The sequence below is a fragment of the Rhinatrema bivittatum genome, chromosome 7, assembly GCF_901001135.1.
Source record: "Rhinatrema bivittatum chromosome 7, aRhiBiv1.1, whole genome shotgun sequence".
In the NCBI taxonomy this organism is placed as follows: Eukaryota; Metazoa; Chordata; class Amphibia; order Gymnophiona; family Rhinatrematidae; genus Rhinatrema; species Rhinatrema bivittatum.
The window spans coordinates 225,556,978-225,569,397 of record NC_042621.1 but is presented as its reverse complement, the minus strand read 5'-3'; the positions used below and the strand labels follow the sequence as shown (position 1 = coordinate 225,569,397).

At 46.0% G+C, this 12,420-nt stretch overlaps 1 protein-coding gene across 8 annotated transcripts in view; it reads left to right on the top strand.

Moving 5' to 3' along the window:
* Positions 1 to 12,420, top strand: part of EXOC6 (exocyst complex component 6) — a 734,347-nt gene that overhangs the window by 34,307 nt on the left and 687,620 nt on the right. For 2 of the 8 annotated variants that reach the window (XM_029609909.1, XM_029609907.1), the window contains exon 1: positions 3,311 to 3,432. The exons of 5 other annotated variants lie outside the window; for them this stretch is intronic. In XM_029609909.1, the coding sequence (XP_029465769.1) occupies positions 3,335 to 3,432 (98 nt within the window). In that variant the 5' untranslated portion in view covers positions 3,311 to 3,334. Of the gene's footprint in view, positions 1 to 3,310; positions 3,433 to 3,783; positions 4,122 to 12,420 lie in introns of those variants that run through there. One more of the 8 variants, XM_029609913.1, reaches the window with a different exon arrangement.

Genomic DNA, 12,420 nt, shown 5'->3' with positions numbered 1-12,420 from the left:
ATCCCCTATGCATTATGTACAATGAACTCATTAACACATAATATTAAAACTTATCTGTAACCTTCTTTTCAGGGACTGCGGCCACATTTACTTTCAGATCTCCCTCTTCTCACACAAAACAGTCCATTTGCCCTGGGGTACTGGGGCTCATTCTGGCAGGAAGGAGGATAAACCTCCGGGGTCCTAGGCTCACAGGATGGAGACCCACCCACAGTCTTTCAGTCTCTCATTGGATATTGTCACAGGTGTACTCACTATTCCGATGTCCTTGCTTTAGAACACCTTTCACTCTGAAGAAAGATGCTAGACCACCTGTGGAGTGTTCAACAAAACAATCCAACTCCATCTGACTAAACAGCCAAGATTGTCAGTAACCATGAAATACTAAGTGAATTAATTGCCAAGAATATCATACTTGTATCAGTGATTAAGGATGGAGTGTTGTCAGTGCTGCAGTTGACTGAAAACAAGAGAAACATTTTCAATGGCTATGGGTGGCATATTTATGATGAGGATGGAACATTCTCAGTGATGAAGAGAGGCAAGGGCACCTGTTCTTTCTGACACCTCAACCACCAAGTGATGGCTAGGGTGAAGACCAAGAGACTATGCAGGACATATGCAAGACTGAGTGTACCAAGGACATCAACGGTATCAGTGAATGGTGCATGTAAAAAAAGCACAGAATGCTGAGGATGTGCCCTTTCTCTCCCCCCCAAAAAATGATAAGAAAACCACACAAAATTTCATGGGTTTTCCTATTGTTTTGTCGGCCCCCCCGAAATGCAATGAAATAGGAAAATATCATCTTTATTTCCTATTTCGTTGCAAACGAATGCACATCCCTACTTGGTACTAAACAGAAAGAACATAAGAAATTGCCATGCTGGGTCAGACCAAGGGTCCATCAAGTCCAGCATCCTGTTTCCAACAGAGGCCAAACCAGGCCACAAGAACCTGGCATGTACCCAAACACCAAGAAGATCCCATGCTACTGATGCAATTAATAGCAGTGGCTATTCCCCAAGTCAACTTGATTAATAGGAGAAGAAGTCCATTAACTGCAAGAACTTATCCAAACCTTTTCTGAACCCAGCTACACTAACTGCACTAACCAAATCCTCTGGCAACAAATTACAGAGCTTAATTGTGCACATTGAGTGAAAAAGAATTTTCTACAATTAGCCTTAAATGTGCTACTTGCTAACTTCATGGAATGCCCCCTAATCCTTCTATTATCCGAAAGTGTAAATAACCAATTCACATCTACTCGTTCAAGACCTCTCATGATCTTAAAGACCTCTATCATATCCCCCCCTCAGCCGGTTCTTCTCCAAGCTGAACAGCCCTAACCTCTTCAGACTTTCCTCATAGGGGAGCTGTTCCATCCCCTTTATCATTTTGGTTGCCCTTCTCTTTACCTTCTCCATCGCAGCTACATCTTTTTTGAGACTGGCAACCAGAATTGTACACAGTATTCAAGGTGCGGTCTCACCTTGGAGCGATACAGAGGCATTATAACATTTTCTGTTTTATTAACCATTCCCTTCCTAATAATTCCTAACATTCTGTTTGCTTTTTTGACTGCTGCAGCACATTGAGCAGATGATTTCAAAGTATTATCCACTATGATGCCTAGATCTTTTTCCTGGGTGGTAGCTCCTAATATGGAACCTAATTGTGTAACTACAGCAAGGGTTATTTTTCCCTATATGCAACACCTTGAAATTTAATGTGGACAAGTGCATCTGCCATTTGGATGCCCAATCTTATAGTCTTGCAAGGTCCTCCTGTAATGTATCAGCGGGCCTGATTTCAGTCTCTTACAGAAAGACCATGGTCCACCAGATTTTCTTTCCCAATACTTGCCAGAAAGGGTTTATGCTTGACTTCGGATGAAGCTGTTAAGATGAGATACTGAATTTGTGACAAAAGGCAAGGAAATAAACCTTCTCCCTCCTCTGCTAAGATACTCTCTATGCAAAGTTTAGATTACTTAACTCAGTTTTTCAGTTCATGGCTCCTCTGTCCCTTGTTGGGATTTTGTACATAGCTTGGCTATGAAGCAAGAACAGCTGTCTGTCTCTCTATTTCTTCAGAACACAGATGTCTGTCTCTTTCTCTCTTGATATTCCTTCCCCTTGGCTGCAGCAGTTGCAGTCTCTGTAGGGTTGAAACCCCCTTTTTGACAGGTCCAAAACACATCAGACACAGACGCAGCTCAGTTCACATTGTAAGGCTCCAATACATAAGCTTATGGGGGCAGTTTAAAGTAGCTTGTTACACAAGTGAATAAAACATTGTGGACAATTACTAAACAAGTTCCCAGAGGTCCTGATTCACAAATCAAAGGAAGTTGGTCATTCAGACACGTGTTCAGTGAAATCAATGGAATCTCTTCAGCGGGAGTGTTTTTGCTATTCTCTTGAAGAAGACATAGTTTACAATCACTGAGGAGCTGTGTGCAAATAACATGCATAATTTATCATAGCTCCAATTATTGACAATGAAGCCTATTCACTATTAATTTACATTGCACTATAGTAAAAAAACTACAATGTTGTAACATTGCCTAGCAGCATTGCCCTTTTTGTGTGTGAATAAAAAAAATGTTAAGCATCCTGTTTCTGGTGATCATGGTGTGCAATAAACTGGTTGTGTTTGAGCAAGCATGTCATGTGCCTATTTTGTAACCAATTTTCAATTCAGTTCAGTTGCATCTACATTGTATTATTAACCCTCTCCTAGAGGCATACCTAACCAGTCTGATCTTCAGAAAATCCATAATGAATATGCATAAGAAAGAATATGCTATTGCCTCCAGGAGAGCATAGGGAAACACTTACCTACAGGAATGCAATAGCTTGTGTTTAATTCATTATTTGCAGCAGTTCACACATTATGCGGCAGCGGATGGCACTGCAGGTGTCTTAAAGAGATGTCTCAGAAGACATTTAAAAAAATTCAGATAACGCTTACTATTACATTGGATGCCATTACCAGGCATCCCTACATATGTTTACATTATAAGATCCAGTACATTTTGGTTCACCTAAGGCTAATTTCAAATGAGACACGACTACAAACACCACAGTGCATTGGGATGGAAGCTGTAAGAGGCTGGGACAGCAGTTATAGCCCGCTCTCTTCCAACATATGGTGATTCCCTAACCGCTCGCAAGACTGGGAGGCGTCCCGTGCTCATACCTGCGCACAAGTGCAGCCACGGGTCCGTGTAACGCGCGGACGCTCCTCTGCTGACCAGCTCAGGTACTGCACCCACCACCAGCGCCTCTCAGCCGCTGTCGCCGCCCGCTCGTCCCGTGCTGGCAAGATGGCGGAAAACGAGAGTGTAGAAAGCGTCCCCGAGCACGAGCGGATTCTGCAGGAGATCGAGAGCACCGAGACCGCGTGCGTCGGCCCCACCCTCCGGTAAGTAGAGCCCAAGAAGGCGATAACCTGCCTACGAGAAACGTCCGCTTTCTTCCTCTCCCCCCTGGACGGGAAGTGCCTGGGCCCGGCGGCTGCGGACGAAGGTGGGAGCTCCCCGCCCCCTATGTCCTTCCGCTGCCCCGGCAACAGCATCCACGTCCCGCCATCTGGCCTCGCGCTCACTTTTTCACCTCAACCGTCATTTGGCCGCCAGCTCTGTGTGGAGCTCTCCCGGAGCTCTATGCCAGCCCCTCGTGCAGATTTTGGGAGCTGTCACAGGCGGTGGGTGTGGCTGGGTGCGAGTAATGCTGCCCGGACCTGTCTGGTGCTGAATACAAAACAAAAAGAAGTGCCCGGAGCCCATGGAGGAGAATTAATGTGTTCGGGTCGCACTGTGCACTTTTATGTAGAGGATGTTATGTCTGACTAGCCCTGCATTTATCTGTAAAGGAGGTGTACACCTGTATGCAGTTTGTTAAGGTCATCCAGGTGCGCTTAGCGGGGTTTATCTATGGGGTTGGTGGGTATTCCCACTAGGAGAACAGTGGGAGGTTTTGTTGTGTGCTCTTGGTTGCTATATCTTGGAGGGCAAAGAGCTGGAATTCTACCAGAGGAAGATCAAAGCTAAGAAAGGCAAATGAGCAGAAAAGTACAGCGCTACCGGCAAATAAAACAGCATGAGCTGATTAGTAAGTAATGTGCTATAGTTTATTATATAAAATGATAGGAGGAGTCTGTACTTTGGTTGTATAATTTTTTTTTAATAAAATTGTTTTATAATCATAATAAGGCCTCCATGGTGCCCATTCTAAAAAAGATAATTTGCATTTCTCAAGTGATTGAAAGCACAAGGCCTTGCACCTCACATCAGATGTGCTGATATGGCATAACTTCATACAACCGGTTCTAAATGCACAGTTTTGGACTAGCAGTGTGTAGGTAGATGGTGATAGACACAGCAGAGTGAGAATTTAGCCCAAATATTCAAGATCCCACTGGTATATTTGATTTTTTTTCCTTCTTGGTGCCCACCATTACCATAAAATATATCAATAAGATTTTCACTGTTTGTAAATTCACTTAAAGTTAATTTTATTTTAAATGTGGTTGAGATATATAGAAGGAGGCTATAGTTGAAAATAAGCCCTGATAGATATGATGCTACCTCAGAAAAATTCCTGTAATTAAAATCAGGAATATGAGTAGGACCTTGTATGAGATTGTTGTACTATATCACCAAGGCTGTGGTGGGCATGATCAGAGAGTAAGGGTGAGTATACAAGAAGACAGCTGGAGTCATTAGGATTAAATAATAAAAAAATACTTTATTTTTCCAGACTTTCAACTTCAGGGTCTGGTTTTAGCAGAAACATAACTTCCTTATCTTTTCACCTAGATAAGCATCTGAATTAGCCATGCTGTCTGGGTACGTCTTCCGTGCCACTAGACGGCAGAGCTCTCTGTAAGTCTAGTAAAATCTTTCAGCTAGGAGCTCCTTCCTGCATGTTGCCAGTATTGCTTCAGGCTCCTCAGTCAGTTTTTTTTCCGCACCACTGTTAGCCTTGCGGAGCTCCTCTCTCCTGAGAGAAACTGAAATTGTGAGGAAAAAGTTTGACAAAAGTTAAAAGAAAAGATCAGAAAAAGCAACAGTTTTAACATCTCTGAGATCTGCTGAGCTATGCCTCGTCCAGGTTTTAAATTTTGCTCGCGTGGCAAAATTATGTTGGCCTCAGATGGCCACTCATCTTGTTACCTGTGTCTCGGACCTCAACATGATCAAAAGAACTGTGTGGACTGCGGACACATGTCCCCACAGGCTCAAAGACAGCGAGCTGCAAAGATCCAAGACTTACAGTCCAGAGCTTCAGGCTCTTATGCCACTTCTGAGGCCTCTGTTCGCTCCTCTCCAGGTCCTAAGCGAAGGCAGAAGGACCCGTCATCGAGGAGAGTTTCTTCAATTGACCCCCCCCAGGTCAGGACACTGTCCTTTGACCGCTAGCCGAGAATTAGCTCAAGGTGCGGGGGATGCGTCGGTGGCATCGTGGTCGCATGCTTCACTGACGCATTCGACTACATCGACGCTCTGGAGATAGAAGAACTGATGCCATATTGGATTATTGACGCGCTGACACATCGACGCAAACCACATACTGCATCGGAGAACCATCGACCCGACGCACCATCGACATCGACAGGACATTGAGACGCAATTTACTTTGAGCGACGCAACCCACTCCTATCGACGCACCGGGGGTTCCCCCGATGCAGCCGACTCCTAAATTACCAAAGAATCACCATTCTGGTCATAAAGGAAGAAACAAGTTTCAATACCCTTGCCGGTAGAATCCGAGGGCGAGTTATCACCAATACACCTCTAGAACACATCTCTATCACCTGGATCATCGTCTTCTGCTTCTGTATCATCCATTGGTACACAGAGTCCAGGAAATGTTTTGCCTTCACAACCACCATTAATGCCTGCACCATCTCCACAGCCATCTATGTCGGCATTAGCGACCCAAGTAATGTCTCAAATCACTACCATTCTTAATCAGTTTTTACAGTCGGTAGCAACATCAACAGTACCACCCACAGTCTTCCACAACAACCATTATCTGTTCCGGAAGATCCAGCATTACCTAGTATGGCGCCAAAAAACCTCCCACCTTCACAGTTACCAATAACAGAGGACATTTCGGATTCAGATACTACCTCAAACTCCTCAACGGGTTACCCCTCTGATCCACCAGACTTACCTCCATAACCTTCTTCCCCTCCAGAGGACCTCTCATATTCTCAATTTATTGAGAAAGTTGGTCAGATATTGAACGTTGAAACCAAGAGGATCCCGGACCCCCGACAAGAAATGTTGGGCATCCTGAAAATATGTGATGTTCCCAATGAGCCGGTGGCTTTGCTGCAACACCAGGTTTTAACAACCTTAATGGAAAAAGCATGGGACACTCCCTTATCCACCCCTCCAACATCTCGGAAGGTAGACATTAAATACCGGATAAAAGATTCTGCCTTTCATACTGTAGTCCAACTTCCACACCAATCAGTCGTGGTTGAATCTGCGATGCAGAAAGCTCGTAAGGCAAAAATGCATTCTAACACTCCTCCAGCTAAGGAAAATAAGTCCCTAGATGAATTTGCTAAGAGGTCCTTCCAATCTGCAATGCTCAATGCCGGGATACAAAATCATCAGTTTTATATAGCCCAATATTTATTTGAGAGCTTACAGGCATTAAAACCACACCTACAACAAGGATCTCCGGATGACACATTACATATTCCATATTATAACGTGGAAGAAGGGTTAAGACACCTTTTAAGATCGGTGCACGAGGGCTTCGATATATTGGCTAAATCATCAGCAAATGCCTTAGCGGCATGACGTCTTGCGTGGTTACGCTCTAGTGCTATTCGTGATGATGTCCACGACAAGCTCGCAAATTTACCTTGTCACCCGGATAATTTGTTTGGGGACCAATTTACAGCTACTGTTTCAAAACTTAAGGAACAAAAAACTGCGGTCTTTCTTTAACAGCACCTCAACATTCCACCACAACACGACGTTAATACACTACTCCTGCTACTTACAGGAAACCATCCTTCAAATCTTATAAACCATATTATAAACCTCAAACATTTTATCCACCAAGGCAACAACTGTATCACCACCAGCACCTCGTCAGTGTGCAAGAAACTCCCGTCAACCTAGACAGCCAACTGATCCTCAGCCAGCAAAACCCACATCAGGTTTTTAAAGATTGTTCTACCACCACCACCACCAGTAGGGGGGAGATTATCCAATTTTCTTCCAGCCTGGAGCAAGATAACATCGGATCAATGGGTACTATCCATAATACAACACGGATATTCTCTCCATTTTTCCTCCCGTCCTACCCTTCCACATCAAATCCATCAAAAAGCTTTCATATCTCACAAATCTCATCTTCTGCAAGAAATACAACTTCTCTTACAGAACAATTGTATTCAGAAGATACCTTACCTAGAGAAACATCTAGGGTTTTACTCCCAATATTTCCTAATTCCCAAGAAATCAGGAGGACTACGGCCAATCTTAGACCTCCGCTCATTCAACAAATATCTTCAGACAGAGAAATTCAAAATGACTTCTCTCAAATCCATTCTCCCTTTTCTTCAACCCAAAGATTGGATGTGTTCACTGGACCTGAAGGATGCATATGCCCACATACCATTGCATCCCAATTCCAGATGTTACCTGTGTTTCCAGATGGAAAATCAACACTTTCAATACAAAGTCCTTCCATTTGGCCTTTCCTCTGCCCCAAGAGTGTTCACCAAGTGCCTAGCAGTGGTGGTGGCACACCTTCGACTACAGGGGGTGCAGATATTCCGTTATCTAGACGATTGGCTGATTGTCTCATAATAGTGCTTGATTGCCTGCTACTATCTTTTTCGAACGATTTCATGCCTAGACAATCTAGGTCTTCTCATCAACTACGAAAAATCAAATCTGGAACCCACTCAGACTTTACAGTTCATAGGAGCCCTCATAGGCACAGTCCAAGACAAGGCATTCCTGCCGCATCCGAGAGCGTTAACTCTCGCAACACTAGCTACAACTCTTCATCGCACTACGACAGTGCTAGCGCGCCAGGTCTTCCCTGTTCTTGGACATATGGCTGCATCCATTTATGTGGTTCTAAATACACGCCTCCATATGCGCCGTCTCCAATGGGGGTTGAAGCAGCAGTGGGACCAATTTCTCCAAACATTGTCGACCCCCCCCCCCCCCCCCAACATCTCATTAATCAACAGCATGAAACAGGATCTGGAGTGGTGGATACTTCCAGAAACTGCAAGCAAGCTCCCCCTTACGCCCATTACGACATCAGATCATACTAACCACAGATGCATCCCCCACAGGATGGGGAGCACACTTGAACCACTTATAGACACAAGGTCAGTGGACTTCATACGAACGGACACTGCACATAAACCTCTTGGAACTGCGAGCGATACATTACGCCCTTCGAGCCTTTGAAAACTTCCTTCGGGAAAGAATTGTAATGATTCACACGGACAATCAAGTTACAATGTTTTACGTCAACAAAGAAGGAGGGTCCGGTTCATGGAACCTCTGCAAGGAAACGGTTCAGATTCTGAAATAGGCCCACTGCAAGCTCATCTCCCTACAGGCGACTTATCTGCCAGGCATTCACAATTCAAGAGCAGACAGACTCGGTAGGATTTTTCACCCACACGAATGGGAGCTAAACCCAGAAGTGACCAGTCACATATTCTCGATTTGGGGTCTCCCATCCATAGACCTCTTTGCAACAGAAGACAACACAAAACTAAAGACCTTTTTGCTCCATTTACCCGAATCTACACAGACTTGCTCCGGATGCCTTTTTAATCAGTTGGTCACACAATCTATTGTACGCCTTGCCTCCAATACCTCTCATCGCTCAAACGATTCAGAGGTGTATAGAAGACCAAGCGGATCTAATACTCATAGCACCTGCATGGCCAAGGCATCCATGGTACAGCTACCTCCTACGCCTATCAATTTGCAATCTAATGCCTCTGGGGGACAGCGATCGCCTTCTTACACAGGACAACGGATCACTGCTATATCCCCTTCACTCTTCCCTACACCTCATGGCATGGAGATTAAGAAGCTTGCATACTAACTTTTGAATTTCTCTCCTGCTCTCCAGGACATATTACTATCCTCAAGGAAACTTTCCACAAGGCTCAATTACCAAAGAAAATGGACTTGCTATAACTCCTGGTGTTTATCCACAGGAACAGACCCATTAACTTGCTCACCAGAACAACTTCTTTCGTACCTTCATCTGCTATACAGTGATGGACTTGCCACTTCCTCTTTACGGGTACATTTAAGCGCTATCGCAGCTTACCACATCCCTCTTAATGGAGAGCCTATTTCATGTCATTCTTTAGTTTCGATATTCATGAAAGGAGTATTGCGCCTACGTCCACCTTTACAGAAACCACCGGTGCCTTGGGATATTAACACAGTTCTCGAACAGCTCATGCTTCCACCGTTCGAACCTTTAGAAACTTGTCCCTTCGTTACTTCTCATGGAAGGTACTCTTTTTGGTGGCATTAACTTCAGCGAGACGGATAAGTGAACTACAAACCTGATTCATTACCCTCCTTATCTTCAATTTCACCATGACAAAGTGACCTTATGGACACACCCGAAATTTCTTCCAAAGGTGATCTCCAGTTTCCATATTAATCAGACTATCACCTTACCTACATTTCATCTAAAACCTCATCACAATGATAATGATAGGAAATTACATACTCTAGAGTGTAAACGTGCACTGGCTTACTACAAACAGCGCACAGATTCTCCCACTAGGCCATCCCAACTATTCATTTCATTCAATCCAAATTCACAAGGACAGCCAGTAACAGAGAACTTTATCCACATGGATATCCAAATGCATCCAGTTTTGCTATACTCAAATATCACAGACGTTACCTGCAACACCAAAAGCACATCAGGTACGCGCAATAGCAACTTCAATAGCCAACCTCCATGAAGTACCAATCATAGATATCTGTAAACCTGCGACATGGTCCTTGTTACACACTTTCACATCCCCCTATTGTTTGAATAAACAAGCAGTGGATGACTCATTAATGGGATGGACTATCCTTCAGAAGAGCACAAATTCCACTAAAACGAAGCCTTCATAGGAACTGTCCGCCATTACCTCTAGTATTGAGCAAATCAAGCACTCTGGACATAACACAACTGCTCAATACATCAGCTGGGGACTCCCAGACAGCATGGCCAATTCAGATTCTTATCTACGTGAAAAGAGCAAGTTTGCTTACCGTAAACGGTGTTTTACGTAGATAGCAGATCAATTAGTCATGCTGGCCCGGCTGCCTCCCTGGACAGTTCTAAGCTAACTTACTTGCTTTGATACTGACTGAAGAACCTGAGGCAATACTGGCAACATGCAGGAGGGAGCTCCTAGCTGAAAGATTTTACTAGACATAGAGAGAGAGCTCCGCCACCTAGTGGCACGGAAGACGTACCCAGACAGCATGGCTAATTCATCTGCTATCTACGGAAAACACAGTTTACGGTAAGCAAACTTGCTCTTCTTGCTAGAGCAGTCCTTGCACGTGGGATTTCCCCTCCCAGATGCCAGAGACAGAAGACAATTTCCCCACCTGACACACACGCCCACATGCTTGCTCCCCCCTCTCCTGCAATTACACACACACACGCCCACATGCTTGCTCCCCCCTCTCCTGCAATTACACACACACACGCCCACATGCTTGCTCCCCCCTCTCCTGCAATTACACACACACACGCCCACATGCTTGCTCCCCCCTCTCCTGCAATTACACACACACACGCCCACATGCTTGCTCCCCCTCTCCTGCAATTACACACACACACGCACTCTCTCGCTCTCTCCTGCAATTACACTCACACATGCACTCTCTCGCTCTCTCCTGCAATTACCACACATGCACTCTCTCCTGCAATTACACACACACACGCGCGCATTCTCTCGCTCTCTCCTGCAATATCGCACACGCGCGCGCATTCTCTCGCTCTCTCCTGCAATATCGCACACGCGCACGTGCATTCTCTCGCTCTCTCCTGCAACATCACACACACACATGCGCTCTCTCCTGCAGTCGCACATATGCTCACTTTTTCTCCTAGGACAAGCAGGATGGTAGTCGTCACGTGTGTGACATCGGATGGAGCTCGGCACGGAAAACGTTGGTCAAAGTTTCTAGAAGCTTTGACCTGTACACTGAGCATGCCCAGCCTGCTGCTATCCATGCGTCCAAACGAGGTCCCCCTTCAGCCTCTTCTTTTCTGCGATGAAGTTGCCTCACGGATTATGGAGCTCCCAATTTTCTTGTTTTTTCTCGATAATTTTCGGGTTGTTCCCAATTTCCTAGTTGGATCCCCTTCGCGGTCGGTGCCTCCTCCATGTGGTAGGTTGTTTTTGTACCCTTTTTCCAACCTTGAGGTTGATTCCTGACTTCTCGCCTCACGATGACCGCCGGTCATAGACTGCATGCCAGGTGTTTTTTTCATGGCGTCAACCAGTTTTTGTCGGTGCCCCCAGTGCCTGCGGTCCATGTCCATCACGGATCCGCTTGAGGTTTGCATCCTCTGCCTGGGGGCCTCACATGACATCTGTGTGACCAGATGACCCCCAAAGGCCATCAGGTGTGTCTCGATAAGATGGAGAAACCTTTCAGGGCCCCAAAATCTGCTCTTCTACTCCTGCGTCGGCTCCATCAATGCCGAGAAGTCACGGGGAGCCCCTTGACACACTTCCCCTTGCTGTTCCTCTCGCCAGTACCTCCAGGGATCGCGGGAATAGTGTTAGATCCTCGGTTATTTCCCTGCTCTCCCGGATATGAGGATCTTCTGCTTCCTCTGCGCCTGGGAAAGACTGGGCCAAGCACAGAGGGAGATCCCACAAACATCACCAACGGTCGCCATCGATGCAGCCCCATCCTCCAATGCCCCTGGTAGTCTTGGGCGTTCCTCATCGACACCAGTGCTGGGCACTGTGCCGCCTTGGAGACCCGAGGAAGAGCTGGTGACACCTCGTTCCACCTCCCTTAGTCCTGGCCACTCCAGACTTTCAAGAGGAGTTGGACTGCAGAATGCAATCGATGGTGCTTAAAGTTCTCCAAAGCATTGAGCTGCTGGTGACACTGGCCCCCAATGCGGTGCCCGAGCCTCCACCATTGATGCTAGGACCCCTGCTGGAGCATCTGGACTGCCTCCTGGGTGCCCTTATGATGCAGCCGGTGCCCAAGGGACCCGCAGCAGCCACCAATGCCCTGCACCGAAGCAATCCCGGTTCTCGGGGTCCTCCAAGGAGGATGCGGCTGGTACCATGTTCCCTAGGCCACAGTTCCCTGAGCCCTTGCCGGGTCCTTCTGGCCTCCTGCGGCTTCCG